Source organism: Trichomonas vaginalis, chromosome VI (assembly GCF_026262505.1).
Source record: "Trichomonas vaginalis G3 chromosome VI, whole genome shotgun sequence".
Lineage (NCBI taxonomy): Eukaryota > Parabasalia > Trichomonadida > Trichomonadidae > Trichomonas > Trichomonas vaginalis.
In genome coordinates, this window is record NC_067208.1 from 3,489,013 (window position 1) to 3,513,077 (window position 24,065).

At 29.7% G+C, this 24,065-nt stretch overlaps 7 protein-coding genes and 1 pseudogene across 8 annotated transcripts, besides 1 other annotated feature; 7 read left to right on the forward strand and 1 right to left on the reverse strand.

Annotated features, from left to right (window-relative positions):
- Positions 1 to 2,471: 2,471 nt before the first annotated feature.
- TVAGG3_0798580 (uncharacterized protein) lies at positions 2,472 to 4,442 on the reverse strand (the record flags this gene model as incomplete). Its single annotated transcript, XM_001583271.1, has 1 exon — positions 2,472 to 4,442. The coding sequence occupies one exon, from the start codon at positions 4,440 to 4,442 to the stop codon at positions 2,472 to 2,474; it is 1,971 nt and encodes a 656-aa protein (XP_001583321.1).
- Positions 4,443 to 5,406: 964 nt separating this feature from the next.
- Positions 5,407 to 6,675, forward strand: TVAGG3_0798590 (major facilitator superfamily transporter; the record flags this gene model as incomplete). Its single annotated transcript, XM_001583270.1, has 1 exon — positions 5,407 to 6,660. The coding sequence occupies one exon, from the start codon at positions 5,407 to 5,409 to the stop codon at positions 6,658 to 6,660; it is 1,254 nt and encodes a 417-aa protein (XP_001583320.1).
- Positions 6,676 to 7,167: 492 nt separating this feature from the next.
- On the forward strand, positions 7,168 to 7,685 carry TVAGG3_0798600 (uncharacterized protein; the record flags this gene model as incomplete). The annotated part of the gene is made up of 1 exon (XM_001583269.1): positions 7,253 to 7,666. The coding sequence occupies one exon, from the start codon at positions 7,253 to 7,255 to the stop codon at positions 7,664 to 7,666; it is 414 nt and encodes a 137-aa protein (XP_001583319.1).
- A 666-nt stretch (positions 7,686 to 8,351) lies between these two features.
- TVAGG3_0798610 (tetraspanin TSPA-related family) lies at positions 8,352 to 9,029 on the forward strand (the record flags this gene model as incomplete). The annotated part of the gene is made up of 1 exon (XM_001583268.1): positions 8,352 to 9,029. The coding sequence occupies one exon, from the start codon at positions 8,352 to 8,354 to the stop codon at positions 9,027 to 9,029; it is 678 nt and encodes a 225-aa protein (XP_001583318.1).
- A 476-nt stretch (positions 9,030 to 9,505) lies between these two features.
- On the forward strand, positions 9,506 to 9,983 carry TVAGG3_0798620 (annotated as a pseudogene). The gene has a single exon. A coding segment is annotated over exon 1 (478 nt).
- A 2,348-nt stretch (positions 9,984 to 12,331) lies between these two features.
- On the forward strand, positions 12,332 to 13,437 carry TVAGG3_0798630 (uncharacterized protein; the record flags this gene model as incomplete). Its single annotated transcript, XM_001583266.2, has 1 exon — positions 12,823 to 13,437. One exon carries the CDS (start codon positions 12,823 to 12,825, stop codon positions 13,435 to 13,437), a length of 615 nt encoding a protein of 204 aa, XP_001583316.2.
- A 1,857-nt stretch (positions 13,438 to 15,294) lies between these two features.
- On the forward strand, positions 15,295 to 16,219 carry TVAGG3_0798640 (phosphatidylinositol-3,5-bisphosphate binding; the record flags this gene model as incomplete). The annotated part of the gene is made up of 1 exon (XM_001583255.1): positions 15,409 to 16,017. The coding sequence occupies one exon, from the start codon at positions 15,409 to 15,411 to the stop codon at positions 16,015 to 16,017; it is 609 nt and encodes a 202-aa protein (XP_001583305.1).
- Positions 16,220 to 20,550: 4,331 nt separating this feature from the next.
- TVAGG3_0798650 (protein of unknown function, DUF4108 family) lies at positions 20,551 to 20,994 on the forward strand (the record flags this gene model as incomplete). Its single annotated transcript, XM_001279942.1, has 1 exon — positions 20,551 to 20,994. The coding sequence occupies one exon, from the start codon at positions 20,551 to 20,553 to the stop codon at positions 20,992 to 20,994; it is 444 nt and encodes a 147-aa protein (XP_001279943.1).
- A 2,831-nt stretch (positions 20,995 to 23,825) lies between these two features.
- Positions 23,826 to 24,065: part of a mobile genetic element that runs on past the window's edge.

Here is a 24,065-nt window from a genome sequence, read left to right on the forward strand (position 1 = left end):
GATGTTATGCGTACCTTCAACTTTTGGCTGGTTAATAACATATGTGAATTTCATTTCTTGATTACCAACATCAAATTCTTTAATTTTCTCTTGTTTTGATACATCATTATCAATAATTCGATATATTTCAAGATGATCTCCAATATCTCTATCAGCAACAGTAATTTCTGCATTAATTTTCTGATATAATTCCATATTATTTACATCAAATGAACATATTATTTCTGGAGTGTGTTTATTATTGAGATAAAATCTCATTTCTTCTCTCTCTAAACTGGAACTAAATTCATCCCTAACAAATATAGTAACTGAATAATAACCATCTTTAAAATCATTTGGAATTTCTATAGTATTATTAGTCCAATATTCATTTCTATTGTATGACTTCGCAGATATATCTCTAGGATTTGTTTCATCACCATCAAAATAATATGATAATTTTGTATAAAAATTACCTTGATTCGTACATAGAGCCTTTATTTCAATCCTTTCTCCATGTGCATATTCATCTTTGATTGGTTCAATGTTCAGAAGCTTTGGTCTTAATTTAATTGGAATCAGTCCTACACTAAAAGTATATTTCATCCGTTCTAATTCAAGTATAATTTTACCCATATAACTGCCAATATAGCTTGGTAATTCAACAGATACATCTATTATATCAGATATATAATGATCGTTACATGATACATTGATATTTAGATCTTTTGAAAAAACTTCTATATCATTATTGTAATCAATTAACACAAATCTTGCAGGATAATTTTCTTCTGGATTGAAATCAAAAAATTGTAACTGCATCTGAAGCATTGATCCTGGATCATAATATCTTGAAAGATGAATTAAATTTTCCATTCTTCTTTCTTGTCCGATATATAAATAATGATTTAGAGAGGAATATTTCATCCCATGGGAATCAACAACATAATAGTGAATTTCAACCAAAGTAGATTCCTTCGGGAATACATATTCATAATTATAGTATTGGTATGATCCATCTGATATATTACTTAAATTAATGTTGGCAGGTTATCATCTACTTGAAAATATAATTTAACTTCTTCACCAATATTGAAATCCCTATAAAGTAATTTAAAATTATAACTCCATTCATAAAATCGGACTTCAGTTTCAATATATGGGGGATCTACAACGTTTGCAATTGGAACATAGTTATCAGAAATAGTGAAATCAAATGTATATGTTTTTGTAATACTATTCCATGTTATAGATAAAAACATTGTATGGTTACCTTTTGTATATATTTTCTTCATGTTAAAATTGCTGTTAAAACTTTTCCAGTCTCCTGAATTTGAAAGTGATTGATACCGAATTTGTGTGTTATCACATTTTATTATTTGTTCGAAATTTCCATTTACATTTGTCTCATAATTCAGGTTAATCATTTCTCCATATGAATAAACTGTTTTGTCTAAGGTGAAATTTCTGACTTTTGGAAAGAATTTAATTATACCCGAGCCTTTATAAGACCCACTTACTCTTCCATTTGTCATTGTTGCATAATAGTTGATAGTGCCTTCGTATTCTGAAATGTTTGAAATATTAAATCGAAGATATGCATACATTCTGCTTCCGCTTCTATAATTATAATCTACAATAATATCAATTGTTTGATTCATATTTTCTATTTCCACAACTAAGTTTGTATCAAATGTGTTAGTTCTGGCATTAATATTTGAGAAATAACAGCTTATTACTTTTTCTTGATCATAATATATTTCTCCAGAATGATCACAATTTAATTGGGCATCACCATCTTCAGATTCTACTACAACATCAGTGTAAGTCAAAACATTTGATTTTAGTCCGATGGAATCTTCAACCCAAAACTTGTATTCATAAGTTCCTGATGTATTTTGTCTATATAGCAATATAGTTTCATAAGCATTATCATAATTTCCCCTATAACTGCCATATTGAATTGGCTGACCATCATCCAATGAATAATATATCGTACCTCTTTCACCTGGATTCATGATTCGCATTTCACAATATAAATTTGCATCTGTTAAATCATTATAATCATTTTCTGAAGGAATTGCTTCACATTGAATTCCTATTGTGGGATCTAGTTTACTTGTTATATTAACTGTTTTAATAAATGTTTTAGATAAGACTCCATTACTACTTAGTGCTACTGCGGATAAATTGAATGATCTAGTTCGTCCAAATCTATTCACCAGAGTATCCCATTCAACAAAATCACCTTCTGTAAAATTGCATGCATATAATAGCCCATAGGAAATTGTGGCGATTCTTTCTTTTTGGATAAATTCTCCATATGGGTCGGTAGAATATAAATATGAAGTAATATCAAAAATATCATTATAAAATCCTAGTAAAATAATTAGATTACCCGTACCAGTAACATTAAAATTAACATAAACACTATTTGATAAAACTAGAGGATTTTCATCATCAGTAAAAATATCATTAATTACTGGTGCAGGTTATGTTGCAAAAGTGAAATAACCATATATTTTTTTTAAGTTTTCAATTGTTGGTTCAGCAATCAAGTAAATTGTTACACTTTCAAATGCATTTTCTGTTGCATGGAAGTCTATACCAAATGTTTCACTGGACCAATTATCGTTTGCAGTGAAAATACCATCTAAATTAGAAAATTCATTGGAAATAGTACGCGGGTCAAAAGATTCTAAAATAAAATCAAAATGTTCGGTCATTTGTGAGAGTGTTATATCAGATCCATAAGAACTCAATAGGCGCCTAGATCTTAAATCACCATCATCACTGGCTGTTTGATGCACAAATGTATATTTAACTTTGTATTGTGTACCAGGACTAACTTGATTTAAAGTGAAATTTAATTTAACATTTTCACCGCCTGCAAAACCTACTGCTGATGTTCGTAGTAGATCATGTGATGAAACTATATGTGGAGGATAAAATACATATCTTTGATTAGTTTGATATTCCAATCCTATTGAATCAACAGCTTTAAAGGTGATATCATATTGACCGTATTGATCATCTGAAGGATTGTATGTGAAATTATAGAAATAATTGATATCAGTAGTAAATAGCGTAACATTTGCCAGCCATTGAAAATCTTCTATTCCTTTTTCTGGATGCTTCACATACAAAGTAATATTTTGAGGAATATCAGAATAATAAATTGCAAGCATAGATGAGTATGTTCCAGGCTTATTAATAGAGATCTGAGATGGTGTGGATATATATGGAGCATTTGCGCCATATTTGCATAAAAATGTTTTTCTAATGCTATTTAGAATTGTATAACTATTATAATAATAATAAAAACTAATTTTCCGATTTCCTTGTTTAGTATAATCATAATCGAATGTGTATTCATAGTTGTTTCCAGAACTTATGTACCTATTATATAGACATTTTTTATTTTGAATATCATCATCAAAGAAAATGCATGGGGTGTGGTATCCAGATCCAGATTTTGTTTGAACAGAAATTGTTAAGCTTGTGTATCTTTTTAGAATTTTCGGAGGGTCAATTATTTCATAATCAAGTGATAATTCGTATATAAATAAATGGCTTGGAATAGAATTCATAGAATTATTGGAAGCAATAAAAATAAATTCATAACTTCCAAATGGAATTAAAATTGATTTTTCTTCATATTGTTCTGTACTTATAAGTGTAAAAACATCTAATTTTTCGAATTCTTTACCAGATAGATACACTCTAACATTTTGATTATTAACTGATGACCTCAATTTGCATACAGTTTTCTGTCCTTTAACTATATTTTCGCTCGGGCAAATTATTTCAGGTCTGGGTTCCATAAAATTATTATCGGCAATAATAATTCTTAATGTTGTTGGAGTAAATGGTCCAAGATAGAATGTCCATCCAAAAGCAAAAAGTGACTGCGAAGATTTAAATGGTCTTGCATCAGGATTGATATTTTCAGAAAACTTGTAAACTTCATCTTGATTGTAACTTGGTCTGAATAAGCGTATATCAGCATCGTGATATGTAACATTGACAGGATTCTTTGAATCTGCAACAATAACGATTTTTTCATCACTATTTGGCTGATTATATACAAAACCATTAATTCCTGCATAAGTAGACACACCAACATCATTTGGAGTATATGGTGCATATCCATAAAAAACTAACTTAAAATCAAGAGGAAATGTCAAATTATTATCTACTAAAAAATCCATATAAAGTTCATCTTTGGTATCTGATGCGGATATTGATGATTTAACTTTTATGCCATGAAAGAATGACTCTCCATTATCCTTACTTGTCAAATAAGTAAAATCAGATCGATCAACTTGTAATTGGGCTTGAAATCCGTGATCATCGGTAATGGATTCACCATTATAATAGGCATTGAATAAATTTTTGTCATTTGGATCGAAATTATATGTAAATTTGTTGCAAAAAGTAAAGGAAAATAAAAGATTGAACATTAATATAAATTTAATTCAATTAAATTGAATTTTTGATGCAATTCAATAATTTACATTTTTGAAAGAATAATAATAACCGTTGAATTATGACGAAAATTATCAAATAAATTTATTTTATGCAATCAAAATTGAGAAGATTCAAAAATGAAAAGCTTTTGAAAATATAATGACGAATTATACTTTGTTTAATCTCAAAATTAAGAGCAGGACTAAACTGCATTCTGGATAAAAAATGTAATATGACCAATTATAAAATGGACTTATCCTTTGATATCACTTAAAACATATTTGATGAGTTAGAGCCAAAATTATGGTGGGTGAATTTTATGTGAATTCAAAATTGAATTTGTCATGATTTTACGTCAAAATTCCTTTGCAACTTCCAGTTTTTTCTATTCGTAATATATATTTACAAAATCTTATTAGTATGTTTTGTGAATTTGAACAGTTAACTCCCTTAATTGAAAATTTCCCAAATATATATTTTGTTATTCAATCAGATTTTCTTGTTAAAAGAGAGTATCTCTCTATGTATAAAGAAGATTGAAAATACAAAGACAAGAATAAAGCTTGGTTAAATTGATACCTTTTCAACAACATTCTCATTGGACAGTTCAACAAGAGAAAACTCACACAGATATGTTATTACATAATGTAAAGTAATTTGGCTTATTAGAAATAATTATCCACGCTCGAAATGGTTTAAACTCCGTCGATCTCATTCAAGGTTAGTATATTGTTAGGATATAGTGTATAGTGAATGAATCTGCGAGATCTTAACAACACCTTCGAAATTAAAGTTTGAGATCAATCAATATCGATACTTTTCGAATTCATCTACAACCAATAGCAATAATGGTGTTAGCTCATTGTTAAAGTTCATCATTTCAATGTAGATTTGTTATTCATTTCCCATCGTTTTTATTGATAAATCAAGTGATAAAAAAAAGTGATAAAATTTGAAATGGTAAAATTCTTTAGAAAGGAACTCCTTTATGTAATGATAATTATTTTAGGTTCAATGAACTTTGGAGAAACTATGGCATATTGGAGTCCAGCTAAAGACTTAATGATGCTTAAATTGCATCTTAGTGTAGCATCAGGTACTATTTTTAACCTTTTACCAGCAGCAATGGGTGTAATTACCCCAACATTTATTCATATTCCAATCAATCGTCTTGGAAGAAGATTTACTTGCATAATTACAGCAGTTTGTGCAACAATTGGCTGGTTAATCATTCCTCTTGCTGGAGAAAAGACATGGATAATTGCATTTATCGGTAGAGCTATTCTTGGTCTTACAGTTGGCTCATTTTCTACAGTTTGTCCTTTATACATCACCGAAATCTCTCCTACAGAAGTACGTAGCTCCTACGGTATTTTGCATCAATTTGGTGTAGTTATTGGTGCATGCCTTTGCTATTTGCTTGGAATCTGGCTCAGTTATACTTATCTTTGCCTATGTCTTTCAATTGCACCATTCCTTCACATTATGTTAGTTAATTTCGTTCCAGAGTCACCAAGCTCAAACGTCAATAGCGAACAAAATCAAAGCAATGAAACAATATTTAATCGCAGATACATTAAGCCATTATTGATTTCCGCACTTCTTATGTTCTTCCAGCAATACTCAGGCTGCAATGCCTTCCTTTCTAACCTCAATTCCATATTCAAAGAGGCCGGATCAAGTTTGGATCCAAGTTTCGCAGCTTTCCTTGTTGGATTGGCCGGATTGATAGCTACAGGTGTTTCTGCACCAATCATTGCCTGTTTGGGACATAAACCATCATGGTTAGTGTCTTCATTTTTATGTTTCGCAGCACTTTTGATTACAGCATTGAACTTTTGGTTCAAATGGTCGAATTTGATACCAGCCATTATGATGATCATGGACAATTTCGTTTTCGGATTAGGTCTTGGCCCAATTCCATGGGTTATTACTCCAGAATTGTTCAATGACTCAGTCAGAGCTGTTGCAACATCAATCATGACATCATTCAACTGGTTCTTGGCTGCAACAGTCATGGGATTCTGGGAATTGATGAATACTTACTTAAGTTTCGGAATTTCTGTCTCCATCTTCGGTGGAATCATGTTTCTTGCAGTTCTCTTCGGATTCACACTTCTCCCAGATACACATGGTAAAGCAATGGGTGCTATCTTTGATCAAGTACCTCCTGAACCTCTGATTGGCACAAATGGTGCTAATTATGTATAAATCATATAAATAAAGTTTTAAGTATTTTAATTTCTTCTTAGAATTTATGTAATATTTAAATTCAATTAAGAAATTCTATGAATATATGCATTTCATTGAAGATCAATGAATAGTGGATGAAATTATATTATTGTGAATTTTGTTTAATGGGAAATTGAAATGCAAGAAACGAAATTTCCGGATTTCGAGCAAAATTTTACATCACACAATAAGCACAATAATATTTTTGTGATTATTAGTTGTAGGATAGTGATTTTTCGAAAGATAATTAATTTATTACGTAAAGAAGATACCCTCAATTTTTGACTTTTGCAACTTTTTCATGACCCCCTACCCAGGTATCTTCTTTACGTAATAAATTAATTATCTTTCGTTGAAAGAAGTTATGTTTTATAAGTCTATATGAGATAAGGCTATTTAATAATATTTTCATATCCAATCATTACATTTGATCAAGAAGATCATATTATTTAATTTAAATCAAAGCAAAGTTGCAAATGTTTATTGAAATTTCTCATTTTTGCCATTCAACCAATCGAAGAAGATTTTCAGGATTTTCTTCGACACGATTAAAGAGAAGAACAACTTTGCGATGTCATTGAACGCTATCACACACGAGGAAGCAGTAAAGAACCAACTCAAAGCTGTTTCTTCAAAGCAAAGTGGAGTTCTTTATGATGCAACAAAATGTCAAATTTGCCAACATAAATTGGATGGAATAATCGTTTGTTGTCCGTCCTGTGGAAGCTGCTACCACGTGTCATGCTGTCATTCTTGGTGTGGAAAATGCAATATAGAGCTTTGCAAGACTTTCCCACCGGATATGCCTGCAATTAAGAAGATTCAGACATTTGACAACATGGAAAAGAAATACCGAGTAAAGATTCTCCAAAAGAAACCTTCAAAGCCTCAAGTTTCTTACGTTGTAGAACCAAAAATTGGTATAAAAGTGACAAGACTTGATGTAACTCCTGAAATTAATAATACAATGACTAATCCGAAATAAAATTGTTTGTTTTTATTTACTTATGAATAATGTGAATATTCTTTTTATTAATAATTTTTGAAATTTTGAATTCAAGTTTGAATCCTTTATATTGATGAATTGCACACTACATATAATAATTGACCAACTTAACAAAAATTATGATAATCGATGATTTTGATTTTAATTGAATTAACATCAATTTTGTTTATTTTGGAGAAAATCGTCTAAAATTAGAAAGATTGTATATCATTTCTATTAGCTAATTAAATATTGTATTCATATTCATTCAGACAATAATAATAAAAAAAGAGTTTCGACATTTAGGCAAATTCCTGCTTAAATCTTTAATTAATTCTCCATGTCATTATCTTAAATGAATGTAGAATTAATACTTGGTTAGCTCATAAGGCAAGATGACTTAGTTTCAAATGATTCTTAAATTTCACGTCTGATAAAAATTGAGAAGACCAAAGAAAATTGTATTGAATTGGCCATGAAAACCGTCAAATTATGTCAAAATAGTAATAAATTCATAAATTAACATGATATAATTTTCTGGGAAGATTTGTTTTGGTGTCAAATTTTTCTCAAAATTTTGTTTCGATTTTATTAATGAAAACCACATAACCAAATATTCCTAAATAAATTCGTTTATTCAGAAAAATTGAAATATTATCAATTCTGTCAAACCAAAAAAATAAAAATGTGTTGTATCGGATGTGGCCGCTGCTGTATGCCGACATTTTCTATTTTAATACTTCTCGCACTTGGAGGAGCCGTTGCAGCAATAATTATTACAACGTATCAACTAACTTTTTATGATTGGACTTCACAGATGTACAATTACGTTTTTGCATTAGTAATACTTGGCTTATTCTTGCTTTTTACAATAATTACTAGCTTTTATGGATTGTGTATGTGCTGCAGAACTGGCAAAGGCTGTCAAACAACTTTTATTGTATTAATTGTCATTTCATTGCTCTTTGCATTAATGATTCCAATCATTGCTTATGGTTTTCCTGATTTTCTTATTGCAGATAAAGATCTTTGGAAAAGAGTTGAGAGTACAGCAAATCCTACAGACCTTAAAACAATTGTTTCAATCGAAAATAGTATCTTGTGCTGCGGATATGAGTACACAGATGATTGGGATAAAATACGCTGTGCAGCTTATTTGACAAATAAGGATTTCATGAATAAATGGTTAAATTCCAGAATTCATGGCTGTAAGAGAGAATTAATTAACTATTATTCAGATCAAATACTTTGTTGTTCATTATTTGTAGGTGGTATCGCTATGTTCTTGTTTGTTTTATTAGCTTTTGCAATCGGATCTTGTTGCACCCCGCAAAACGAAGCTTCCGTCATTTCTCTCATTTAATATTATCATTTAATTTCAATAAACATATCGTTTTCATTTGAAATAAAATCTGACATTTTTTAACAAAAAAATATAGGTCTATTGTATTTTCTAAAATTTTGACAGGCTTTAGTATCAAATCATTCCATTGGATAATGGTTTTTATTATATTTACTTAATGAAGGTTTTAATTCTGTAGATAATTTTTGCCTTTGACAATAAAAAAATTGTGAATAATTCAAATAAAAAATTTGATGGGGTGTCGTGAAGTTGGTCGTTGCTGCATGCCAACCTTTTCAATTTTGGCATTTATTGGTATTATAGTAGGTATTTCAATTGTAGCACCAATAGCATCAGATGACAAACAATATTCTTGGGCTGGAAGCATGTACAATTATTTTATTTTTGTGGTTCCTCTCGGATTCTTTCTATTTTTTTCTTGTATTAGCTCGATTTATGGATGCTGTATGTGTTTCAAAACATGAAGAGGTTGTCAAATGGGCCTTATTACACTTTTATGTTTTACGTTTGGATGTTCTGCTTTCATTCTAGCCATTGCATTCATTTTCCTAAATGGGTTTTGAAATGGGTTTTGAAAGTCTATGGAAAAGAGTTGAAAGTACAGCAAATCCAACAGACCTCCAGAGGATAATACAGATTGAGAATGACAACTTGTGTTGTGGCTATGAGTATGCAGATGATTGGGACAAATTACGATGTGCTACGTATTTAACAAACGAAGACTTTATGAAGAAGTGGCTAAATTATGGAATTCGCGGGTGCAAAGAAGAATTAGTAAACAATATATCGACTCTTCTGCATTGGATTTCAATTATTGTTGGATTTGGTGTTTTCTTTTTCATTTTTGTTTTCATATTTGTTATTGCTGTATTCAATACACAAGAGCATGAACAAACTGTTATTTCTACTGTGGAAAATGATAAAGATTATGGAAATTATCAAATGTATACTTAACTTTGTTATTTTGGTAAAAATATTCTTATTTAATTTTGATTTGAATGTTATAAAGATTTTGAATATGTTTTTAGAATAGCACCCAAAACTAATATAAGGAGGCAATCGACTGTAATTGGGCTAAGCTATTCTATTTATATAAATATAGATATGAGAAAATATAGAAGCGACTAAAACAAAGGCTTTTTTAGATATCATGTATAAAATACATGAATATATTTTGCATCAATATTCTTCGTCCTTTTGGTAATTTTAAGTGTTTCAGAATGGCAATATATGCAGTTTTAATTGTCATTTTGGATATATTAATTGCAACAGAACTCTGGAAGAAAAAGTCGGAGATCTGTTGAAACTTCATGACTAATTCTCATTGTGACTTGTTTTCTGGTGCCATAGAATGGTATATATTGACATATATATATAAATTTGACAATATGATTGAACCTATCTCGCCAATTCCAAACGAATATTGATCGGTTTATATGTTCTTTGCAATGTTCCATGCATATAAGCTTTAAAACCGAGTTTATAATAAAAGCAAATTTATTATTTATTGTTAGTTTGTATACTATCCAACAAATCCTTGAATCAGCATCAATAACTGAATATCTGATAAAAAAAATCTCCAAGAGATCTCTTCTATAAGATAATTTCTTGTGAAACTATTTTTCAAATATTAGCAATATCCTAAAATTAATTAAAGTGGTTCAGATTCTTAATAATGATCTCAACAACTATATTATATCGATGATTCTTGAATTTCTTTTGTTATTTTCTTCTACCAAACATATGGAGATTGGCTCAAATTCCATCCCTCAATTAGCTTGGGAAGATTAACAGCAAACTTTTTTAATGTTGCTCTAACTTTTTTAATCCCAATAGATCCTCGTTGAATATTCTTTTAAAGACTTTTCAATATAACATGTAGAATATGCTTACTTCGTAACCAATGTAAAAAAAATCAATAGCCCCATTATTGTCAAGATCATTTATTTCGTGTTCTTCATTTGGAACAGTATCAAAAGATTTTGCATGGTTCATAATTTAGTAGTTAATTATCTTCTTCGATTTCTCGATAATATATTGTAAATTTTAACGGAGTTTGTTTCTTCATTTTTTGTTTTTTTATCAAGGCATAAAAGTGAAAAATCATGAGTAAATTGATTTCTATTTCTATTTGTAAAAGCAACTGACCAAGTTGTTCTTGGACTATTATTATCAATAAAACATCCATCTAAAGTAATTGTACCATCAAAATAATAACAACCATCATTTAGAATGTTATTGATAAAACTACTGTTTTTGATATAGCATGAGGAAGAAGTATCATATAAAGCTTGGAGAATTGATGCATTTTTGTTATTCAATACATTACAATTTATTATATTGAATACTTCCGCAGAATCAGTATGTCTAAGTTTATAGTAGTTTATTGTACTTCCGCTTGTTGAATTAGTAAAAGTGGAAAATGACGAATTTGAACCTGAAGAATATGAAAAAGCATAATAAAAATCTCTACAATATATTTTGGAAAATGAAATATTTATTGATTTAATTTGGATTTGGCCGTTTATTAAATACAGAGTATTCATTCCCAAGAAACTTTCATCACCGCTTTTACTAATTGATGATGCATAAATATAATTTTTATAACTATTGCTATCACTGACATCAATTTTACAATAAACTCCTTCTGTTTTCCATGAGTTTACTTTTAAAGAGAAACTGCAAATTCGATCTTGGACGAATTGGCCTTCTGTACCATAGTAGATGCATCCCCCTTCACCATTGTTACTGCAGTTGGTAAATGTGGTGGTATCAACCAGAAATTTAATTGTATTTTTAGTGGTCGATAGGTAAATAGAACCCTTTGTATTGCTTTTGCCAAAGTAGCATGAAGAAATATAGTAATTTTGCTCTTGTGCAGAAAGTTTTTGGCTCTGAGCTTGATATTGATTAGACTTATTCATAAAGGCGACGGAATTTATGAATAGGGTACCCTATTTATAAACAGTTAGAATTTGGAAAAACCGTCGCAAGTATGAAAACCCTGAATATGGAAAAACCGTCAAAAGTATGAACAGGTAGGTGATCAGAATCTTCATATTTTTTATTTGGAATTTCCAAACAAAAGTTGTTTCGAAATTCCAATCAATTTGGAATTTAGAAACAAGAACCTAATAATCAATTATGTATGGAAATTAGAAATAATCCCTATACTATATGCTATTGTTTTTCACTTTTTTCTAAAAAATCTTCTAAATTAATTTAGATTTTATTAATTTTTAGACTAAATCCAAATACACTTGATTAATTTCTGTAATTATTGAAGAAGGCTTAAACTTATATCTTAACTTAAATTCATGAATACCCTCAATTTTTGACTTTTGCAAGTCGAAAGAACACTATCGACAACCGACTTGCAGAAATCCGTGATCAGTTCCTTAGTAAAGCGACAGAATGCGGTGTTGGTCAAGATGTCATCGAAAACTCAAAAACAGTCTTTGATGATTTGGATAAGTTGAACGAAGTCAAATTCCGTATCATCAGTCTTAAAAGCAGCATCAAGAACCAGCCTAAGATTTCCAACCTTCGAAACGTCACTCCTTCACACTACGACCGCGACAAATACGTTGAACTTCGCAAGTTCATCGAACAATCTAAGATTGAGCGTAAATCAGCACGTGACAAAGCCATTTCTCTCAGCGAAAAGATCGACCATCTTTCATTCTCTAACTACGTCGCTAACATCAGGAACAGCCGTCCTCTTGACTGCACTAACGAAGATGTCGACCGGAAACTCGCTAAATCACAACAACTTGCACAGTTGATTGCATCTATGCGGGAAGAGAAAGAGACACACCTTCGTCACCGCCAAGAAGAGTCACGTCAAGAGATGGAGAGTGCACGTACAGAAGTTGTTCTTCTTGACCAGATCGGTGCTAGCTGGGAAGAAGCAGACCGTCTTCGTATGGCAGCCAATGAAGCTAAAGAAGAATGTCTTCGCATTGTTGCCAAACTTATTTTGTTGCGTATCGAGATTCTCAATCAGATTGTTGACTATCCACTTTCCACTCGTCTTGAGTTAGTTGCACAACAGGAGACACCATCCAAGTGTCTTTCAGTTAACAAGATGATCCAGAAGAAGCGATCACTCATCCGAAACTTGGACAAGATGATCAACGAGCTTTTTGTCAATTCACACAAGAGTGATTCAGAGCGTATCAGCGAACTTCAGTTAGCAGTTGAGAACATCGGTGCATGGGCAAGTGCAGCTAAAGAAGTTTGCACGGAAGTTAAGAAACCTATTCCACAACTTGGAAATGTTCCACGCGAAAACTTCGCAATCGAGAAGATCGACATTTTCATTTCATCACTTGCCGACTGGGAATACGATTTCGAACTTAAAGATTACACACCATTCATTGTACGACAACCCCAAACTCCCAAATAACTATCATTATCATTTTATTTCATTTTTATTTTTATTTTGTATAATTCTGTTGTATTTTTATTTCTCTTAGGGATTTAAAAACGGTTTCGCCAAATGGCGAATTGCTGAAAATTCGCTAACTCAGTCTGATTTTTTCGAATTCGGCGAACTCAAAAAGTGACATAATTTATACTGAATCTCGCTATAATCATTGATAATTTTTGCATATGTCAAATAGTTACAGTATGCTTATAACTTTATTTCGTATAGTCATGATGCTCATGATAACCATTTTGAATTTAAGTGAATAATTGACAGATTCAAGGCGTCAATACTTGTTTTTGGAAACTTATCATATAACTTCAAATATATTAATACAGCACCATGCAAATACTGTAATGATTTCTCGTGTTTTTTAGATAATCTCGATAATATCTTTTATTTATCTCATTATATTGAATAATTTCTTCTTCTTTTCAATTATCTTTTTACACAAGTAAATTCTATTATTAGAAATACTGAGTAATTGAGAAAAACCTAAATTTTTGCAAATATTATCTAATTTTAGATAAATTCCTTCACAATATCATAAAGTAAGAGATTCCAAATAATATTAATATTATTAAGTATTAGTGTGCGGAAAAGGCAACAATTTATTTCATTCAAATTTTTCAAATTAAAACCATGCCATTTCTTAAAGCGCACATAAAAACTGTTTATGTTATGAGTAATAATTTATAACGAACTTAATCATAAAGTTCTTATTTTTGAATTCAAAATCATTCTGATTAGTTAGTATGAGAATAAATTGTTATGATTTAATCAAACTAACATCAAGAAAAGCTAATTTTGCAATCAGCATAATGAAATGCAAAACCAAAAAAAATAATAATTTTTAATCGTGAACAAATATGAACTTTATTGTCATAATATATATATTCATCAAATATATTTTGCAAATTGATAAGAAAAATGGAAACATAATATTGGCCTTAACGTCTTCGCCAAATTGCGAATTCGCCATTTGGTGATCGCCATTTTGTGAATTCGCCATTTTGTAAAGTAAAATTGAGAGGAAAACGATAATCCCAAAATAAAAATAGTAGACCCTATCTTAAAATCATGAAGATTATCACACAATAAAAATGTTAGACCCTTTATTAATAAAAAACGAGAATTCCACAAAATAAAAATAACAGACCCTTTTATATGGTTTGGAAATTGAAAAATGGCGAATTCGCCAAAAAATTAGAAGTGGCGCAATTCGCCATTTTGCGAACTTTTTTTAAATCCCTATTTCTCTTTTATTTATTCCTAAAATATTTTTCATCTTTATTTAAATTTTGTATTTTTGCCAAATGATCAATTTCTCATATATTAGGGGTGCGCAGCGCCCATAGGGTCCCGACCAAGTTTATTCACACTTATGATTCAAACTTGTAAAACCAATAATCTATGTGATTCACTAGCAAGTTTTTGATGTACTTGCAAAACATTGCACTATGAAAATGAATATATTCATGATTTCGACCATCTTTGTTCAATTTCGGATTATAATATTTTTCGTAAGTAATATCAAATTTTCAAATGTCTACGAATAACTTTAACGAGTTGAATGATGAATTGTTTTCATTTTATTATTCATCAATTTTGATTACAATGAAAGCAAATTTAAATTCACTTCTAAATCATTAAAATCATAATATTTTTGTTAAAACTACCCTTTATTTTATGCAAGTTCTTATCAGCAGTCGAATATTTTTCATGATTTGTTTTGATAGGGAACCCAGCTCTTTTAAAATACAGCATATATACAAAACCTAACCATTTAACAAATTTACGAGTTATATATAAAAACCAAAAGATAATAATATTACCCTCAATTTTTGACTTTTGCAACTTTTAACTACTTGCCATTTCGAAGCCCCTATTACGGGTATTAAACTTAGACCAGATATTATAATCGCTTCTTCCCAGAAATGCATTTACGTAATGAATTTATCCGATTTCAAGATTGTCGCTCAATTCGAAACAGCATTTAATCGCGATGGCATTTTTGATCTCACACCATCTCATATTATCAACATGATCGTTTTTCCATCAGCAGAAACAGGCGTTATCGGAATTATTGATATTTACGATAAATCCGTTCCACCACGCTATATACATTGCTTTAAGACATCTATTCTTGGCATTAAAGTCAGCCAGAATGGCCGCTTAATTGCAATCGCAGGAGATGAAGGAAGGCAAATTAATATTTATAATGACCCATCTCTTCAAATTGTTGCTCGTCTAAAGAGAGGAAATTGCAGTAAGATCAATTTTATCTCCTTTGATGAGCATAGAAATCGCTTAGCTTTGATTGATAATACAGAAACTTTTCTTGTCTTCGATTTACACCAACAAACCGAAGATGATGCAATAAGGCCAACAATGAAACTCAAATACAGCGATAATCCTCCAATGTGGATTAATTTCAATGCAAAAGTTAGTGGCATCGTTGGTGTTACGTCCAATGGAGGTTTATTCAAAGTCGCTACAAATTCTGACGAAAAGTCTGCTATTTGTGAACCAATTATTTCGAGATTGAAGATCAAATAATTTTATTCATATTAAATAATCGTTTTTAGTTGTTTGACTTATTTAAGGGTTTCGTTTTGCTAAAATTGTCACTTTTATAGCATATTTGTTTTTGGATGTTTTGCGAAACCAAAAAAAACTATGATATACAATGTGTGTGTAAAGAAAATACTTTATTTACTAGTTAGAAAATCATTTGGTATTGATCAAGTTATTTTTTCTGGATAAGATATTATATGGATAATTGGATAGAAAATACAATTATATAATCTTGTACCTGGTTTAATTAAGCTAATTGTCATCAGAAACTTGTAATTTTTATGAATTTCAGATTTTCTTTTCATTACTGCTTTTCTTAATAGGTCAAGTTCTTATTTACGTTATAAAGTATGATATTTACAAATATCAAGTTATCGTATTTTTTGAGAAATTATGAGAAACAAAGAAAAATGAAAAAGATAGGAATAGCAATGAATAGTGATGTGGGTATAGAAAATGTAAGAGATATGAATGCAAAGCAATCAGTATTTAGGATATTGACCATAGATTTCGAAAAAAAAAAGCTGCATATTGAGCGAAAACTATGATTATATTATAAGGCTGTCATTTAAAGCATAATGAAACTATTTCCTTTTCATTTTAATCGAATAAGATAGTAAAGATTTTTGAATTAGCTAGAAACTGATGAGATGTTTTCACAAATCAGATTTTTAATCTCTATAATGCATAATTCACTCAATATCTCAATTTTGATATTGCGAGATATTTTTGCTATCGGTTTCGCAATTTTGACACAATAGCAAGAGGGTTCTATAAGCATTATTATCAACGTAGAATCTGAATATCATATCAGAAAATGTCGCAAATCTGACATTTACCAGACCAAATAGCAAAAATAATTGAATACTTTTCGCAAAAACTTTAAAAATCGATAAAAATATGAAATATAGATATTAAAGAGACTTTTTATATAATATTCATAAAGATTTTCCAAAAATATGATACCGCAAAATTAAAAAAGTGACGTCTTGAGTGGAGTCAAAGGTCGAAATTGCTAGCTAAATGTTTTTTTAGCGAAATTGCGTATTGTACGTTTTTTTCGCAAAACGAAACCCTTAACTTATTTTGCGCTTCTTCATATTTAAAATAAAAACTATTTTTTAAAACAAAAAACTTTGATTATTCAGCAATATTTATTTCTGAAGCAAGAAATGAACTTTCCTTAGGACCCATTTAAAAGGAATCACAACTTAATTGTAGTGACTCATTTCACTTATAAAATGAAAAAAGTTACTTTATCTTAGTGATAATGAAATCAATAATGAGCAACAATTATATACATTCATGCATAAAACTCACAATTTCTCCTTTTAAAGGTGATTCCATTATGTTTTTGTTGAGAATATTTACAAATATATTTTTTGAAAATTGTTTCAACGATTTACCATGGATTCAGATATAAACTAACAAAAACATTTTTTATTTAATCAAACAATAAAAGATTCGGTTATATTATTTTGAGATAATATGTTTGAATTATCCTCAATTTTTGACTTTTGCAACTTTTTCATGACCCCCTACCCAGGTATCTAAAATACCATTTATCGCCTGAAAAGCACCCTTAATTTATGCCAATTGACAAAATAAAGATATGTTTAGAATGCTGATATGATGGAGAATCATGCTGCATCATTATTGGCCAGCAATATATAATATTTAAGAAATCTACGAGATTATCTGATTTCATGAAACTCAATGTATACTAAGTTTCAGACTTTGAAATTTTAACATGTTGATATGGGTACATAGGGTTTATGATTCCAGTCATTTATTTAAAAAATTACAAAAATGAATTAATATGATGTGAGTAACAATGGTAATAAACGCTTAATTACTAATATATTATTTCTTGGTAGGAATGAAATGTTTTGGTGACATTTATAGAAGTTAAGCTGAGAATCAAAAATGCAAAAATTATTTTAAATATTACAAGCATTATTTGATGTCATTGAGTTTAGAGTCGTGTAGATATATGAGTACAATATGTTATTGATGTATATATGCAATAATTGTGAAAATGAAATGTGAATCTCAAGATGAGTTGCATGTTACTGCGCTATAATTTGAATTCAATACGTACATAACATTACTAAATGTATTTTAAGATAATACAAAAAATTAAGCTTGCAAAAAGATATCGAAATGTAATTTTCATTAGATTCAAAGTTCTGAATAGATTTTGATTTTAACTATTGATGAGTTTGTCAAACCTCTATAATAATAGAATGTAGAACTAATTAAATATAATTAATAAAAAAATACAAATTTAAGTGATATTATAAGAGATATATGTGATGTTACCAATATGATATGATATTGGAGAACTGATAGAATTGTGATGTGAGACTAAATATGATTTTATTATGAATAGGAGAATAATATTAGAAGAATTTCTTGAATTTAATGTATCTGAATATGTAATTGGGCATATATTCTATATATATATTGGTAGGTTAACTAGAAATAAGAAGATGAAAGATTGTTAATGAATAATATGAGATTAAGCGAAAATATATTGTTCTAATAGATGAGTGTTGAGATCCAATATATATGAAGAGGGATATGTGAGAGGAAATATGTATATTTAATAAAATAAGCGATGAGAGAAAAAATAACAAAGATTTATATGAAATTTTGAGTATTGAAAAAGCTCGATTAGTGATTTTATGTCTGTTAAAGGAATAGATATTCTAGGAGAAAGATAAATTGAATTAAAGAAGAATAAAAAAAGTTGATTAAGATTGATAAAAATATTGAATTGTATGACAATGGAAAGAAGGAATAAATTGGTGTTGGTATGACGGTATCATTTCGGGAGACATTGCCTCTGCATGTCTCCCAGAATGAGACAATCTTCTGCAATCAGAATGTGATTGCAAAACTTTGACCGACAAGAGTGTATTGTGCACTCCTGTCGGTCGCAGTGTCTCATTCTGGGAGACATTGCCTCTGCATGTCTCCCAGAATGGAACAATGTTCCGCATTGATAACTTGAACGCGGAAGTTTGACCGACAAGAGTGCATTATCCAATCTTTTTTGTCATATACCTCAACCCACAAAGACAAAACCTTACATAAAATAGGTAAACTTTGGTTTTCACTTAATAATGTTTATTTTTAATTTTTTGTTCTTTATATAACTTTTTCTTCTACTAAACTATTTTACAGACTCTACTGAGCTATCTCACATATATATACGTGACAATAACACATATATACTCCCTTCATATTCTGATCTCATGACATATTACAGCACAAACTATAATTATACAACATACCTCATAAAGTCTGATTTTACCCCTATGTAAGCGTTCAAAACCTATTTTCCTTAAAATTTCTCTTCAAGTTCATACTGAAACAACATCTTTTTTTGAAAATACAATTTTTTCAAAAAATGTATGAATTCAAAAGTGCATACTATATCTAGTCATTACCCAACATTAATTTTGTATTTTAGTTTTTAAGATATTAATTTTATTATACGTCTTATTCAGAAAATTAAATATATTTGTGAGGGAAAACGGAGGAAATAATAAATATGTCAAGATCGAGGAATTAGTAGTATATGAGTGCGGGTTGTGTGACTTTTTTTGTTACATCTATATATAGACGATACATTAAAATATAAATCATAGTATTATATGTGGAAGTGTTGTGTACGTAGTATATGTGGAAGGATTGTGTACCTTTTTTTGTTACATCTATATATAGACGATGCATTAAAATATAAATCATTAAAAAATTAACATTAATTTTAAAATAATTTATTTTTTATCTTTTATAAAAGAAGCTATATATAGATGATGTCAGATATTCCGCGATTAATTAAACATTGTTTAAATCCTGAATGGGTTAAACTTCAATTTAAAAATGAAGATTGTGAATTATTAAATGAATATGAAAGCCAAAATAAGCTAATGAGGTATAAATATAATGATAAAGAATATTTAATTTCATGGAATCAATGGAGTCATAATCAAAGACCTCATAAACGAGAAGAAGAAATTGAAAATAATGAAATGGAAATCATTGATGACATTAAAGAGGATGGAATTCCTAAATTTTGTAGAAAAACCTTTAGAACTAAGTTAGGAGCATATAAACGTAGAGTATTAAATCCTGAATACATAAAACATTTATTTAAAAAGGAAGACTGTGAATTATTAAACGTTAATGAATATGAAAATGCTAAATCAAAACTGAGATATAAATATATTGGAAGTGATGAAAGGTGTAAAGATAAAGATAAAGTTTATTCAGTTTCATATAATAACTGGCACACGTTAGGGATAAGAAAACATTTAGGAGATTATGGTAAAAGTTCCGAATTCTTCAAATCTAGTATGTACGAGAGAATAAAAGAAATCAGATATAATTATCATTCATGAATGAAAAATAAACTTTAAAAATTCATGTCTTACATTTTTTGAATAATTTATTTTTTTAATTCGTATGAAAATGAGTGGATCAAGATTCGTAACCGTCAATCAATTAATGGATGTTCTTTCACCAATTCTTGAAAATGTTAAACAAGTAGATGTTTATTTCGATGATTATGTAGAAAGTATATATTATAAAGGTAAGTTTAATATTAAACCTATTGCTTTTGCATTTGATAATAAATTAATTGAAAATGCAAAAATTTGGGAATTAATTCCAGATATTGAATTTATAACAAATATTAATGATAAATGGTTTAAACGAATTCCAACCACAAAAGTTCTTTGTAAATTAATGATCAAAACTGAGGAAAAAGAATTTAACGGGTTTAAATATCATCCAAATAAAGTTTCAGAACTAGAAAATGAAAAACTTCAGAAAAAATTAAACGATAGACTTTCAAATGATCGTATTGAAAAAATAAATAAACTAGCAGAAGTTGCATTTAATAATGAAATATTTGATGAATATAACCTTGAACTCAGTGATGGACTTTAAGTCCTGGGCACTTTGTGCCTTGAGCTTTAAGGACCCGGGCTCAACGAGTCATGATTTATGAAATCAATAATTTGATTTATTCGCTCTTCAATAATTTCTATTCTTTTTGTTAAATCATCAATTTTCATTAATGAGGTGATTCTTGATTGAGGAATAGATTTTAAACTAACAACACCTTTTATTTTTGAAATTTTGAATCCATGACCCTCTGGGTCTTGGACTCTGTCCTCAACTTTAAACATTTTATTCAATTTACATGTTGTCAATTCTTCAAATAATTTTTTTATTATTAGCATAATAGTCATTAAATTCATCAACAGATGAAAAAATTTTTATTTCAGTAATTGGTTTAACAACGTTTATTTTTGTTGAACATTTTCACTTTCATTTATTTCTTCCTCCTCTGTTTCATTTATTTTTAAAATCGGTTTCATTTATCATTAAATAAAAAATTAGAATATAAGTGATGAAATATATTTTTAATTAATATTAAATCAGAGATGGCGGCAGGATTCTTTAAAAAATTATGGAAGGAATTAAGAAAGCTGCAAGTTGGGTTCATCAAAAGATTATTAAACCCGTTGCAAACTTTTTGGCACCAGTAGCGAAAACGGCAGGAACTATCATAGGAGGAGTATTAGGTGCTAAAGCAGGTAATCCGGCGATGGGAGCACAAGCAGGTAACGCAGTTGGTGGAATTGCTGAAGGAATACTTAATAAAATAGGGGTAGATAGTGGAAAAATAAATAAATATTATTTTTATCTTAGTATCGGTTGTAGTCGACGATAAACCTTATCTCCTTTATTTAATACTTCCCTTACCGGAACATTAGGTGCTATTTGTTCAGCAACGTCACTAATTGCTTCTTTATTCTTAAATATCCAATTTGCTCCTTTCTTCATTGTTTCCCAAACTTTATGCGCTCCTCTTTTTACTTTATCCCACAGTTTCTTAAAGAATCCTGCAGCCATAGTTGATTATTTCATTAAAATTAAAAATTCATTTTCATCTTTTAATTTTGATTTTTTATTTAATAATAAATGACGACTAACTATTTAGTGCCAAACACTAAACCGATTAATGGAAATGTATTTCATTCATTCGAAAAGATAAATGAAATATTCGCAAAGAATGATGGAAGAAGATATTATAGAGAACTTGAAAGTTCATGCTATGACTCTGATACTCCATATTTTGATGATAAACAAACTCATTTAAGAATTACAAATCCGGCTCATGATGTGAACCAATTAGGTGACACATATATTAAACGCAAAGTTAAAGCAACTCTAGTTTCAAATAAAGCTTTCACATGTGATGCCGCTTTTAAATGCATGCGTTTATTCGTTGGTTATAAATCATCAAATCAAAGCTTTAAACAATTAGAAGTAGAAACCGAAAGAGGTGATGCCGGTTATCTTCAGATGGATTGTGCCCGTGAATCTTTCGCATTTGCAACATATAAACCAAAATCAGAAAGGAAAGTTAAAAAGTTTGTTCATTCGTTATATAATAATGTTCAAAAATATGATAACTCAGTATGTGGTAAATATATTGACCCTTCAGAAGTTTTCAAGAAAGCAAATGAAGAAGTTGATGTCACTTTTGATATGATTATTCCGGTAAATGATTTGTTAGCATTTCAGGCGTTCGATGATTATCCTAAATCATTTGGTGATATCATTCTTAAATATTATGTTTTCAGGGATACTTTAGTATTTTGTCAGGTTGACCCGTTAAGAGTTGCTGATTTACAAAATTACGTTTATGAAAAGATAACTGATGAAAATTATGAAAAGATTATGAATCATGTTTATAAATATGATCGCAAATTCCAACAAATCGGACTTCCTGCCAAATTAATTACAAGCTTAGCCGCTACAACTGCTGACGCAACAGTTGATGACGTTATTATTTCATGCACAAAGATGGAAGTTTTAGAGGATAAATGCATTACACCAGGATACGGTTTAATTGAAGAATCAGTTAAAGCAATACCACGTTTATTTAGTAAGGAAGATCCATTCATGATTCCAGCTCAACATATTGACGTTCGTTCACTAAATGGAGGTTGCATCACTCCTGAAGGTATTAGCTCAGATTTCTCATACGCTCTTCATAATGTTACAGATGTTGTGTTAACATTTCCGAAGAATGCAATGCAAAGAACAGTTTTAGAAAATCAATGCTTCGAGGTCTTCAGGTCACTATAGATTCCAGAAACTTCCCCGATCAAGCGATGACCACAGTGGGTGACATATTCTTTACACGTATGCTTCAAGCTTCTGATTTAGATGGAGTGAATGAATGCACAGAAGAATACGAGGACTCATTAACTAGACCACTGAATGATGATGATGGCACACCATTAGCTAGAACATGGAAAGACCAAACTTCATTCTTATGCACTATTCCAGTTCAACGTGATGGAGCGGGTATATTCTTTGATGGATTAGAAACTTTCAACTCACAAGTTACAGTACAAGTGAAAGCTTATCCAATCATTCAGGGTGAAAATGACACTTACTGTTCAAAAGTGACAAATCCTCCTCAGGTTTGGTTTACTAGGACTACATATTGGACATGGACACCGGATGAAGGTTTGAAATATCATCCAACAGGTACACCACCGCAGTATAGAAGTTCATATGATGAAATATTGATGAATAGAAATGTTTAAAATTATAAATTTATTTTTGATTAAATGGATTTAAATTCATCCACCCCTTATGAAGAATTAGCAGGAGTATATAATACATACGTAGATGATATGATTAATGAAGCATTGAGTGATAATAGAAATGCTCTATCTAAGGAAAAATTAATGAAAATTCCATATTCTGAATGTTACTTAAATTCAATCACTGCAGCAATTGGTAAACAAAATAAAGGTAAAACATTAACGATATTAAAACAAATTATCATTATTGCTAACACTTCCCCCCATTCACATGTGTTAATTTATATCAACCGTTCAGGTTCACCTTCAAGATGATACATTTGAATCTTTAAAGCATTTAATCAAAATTCCAATAATATTTATTTATCACAAGAAGAAGCGAAGATATTT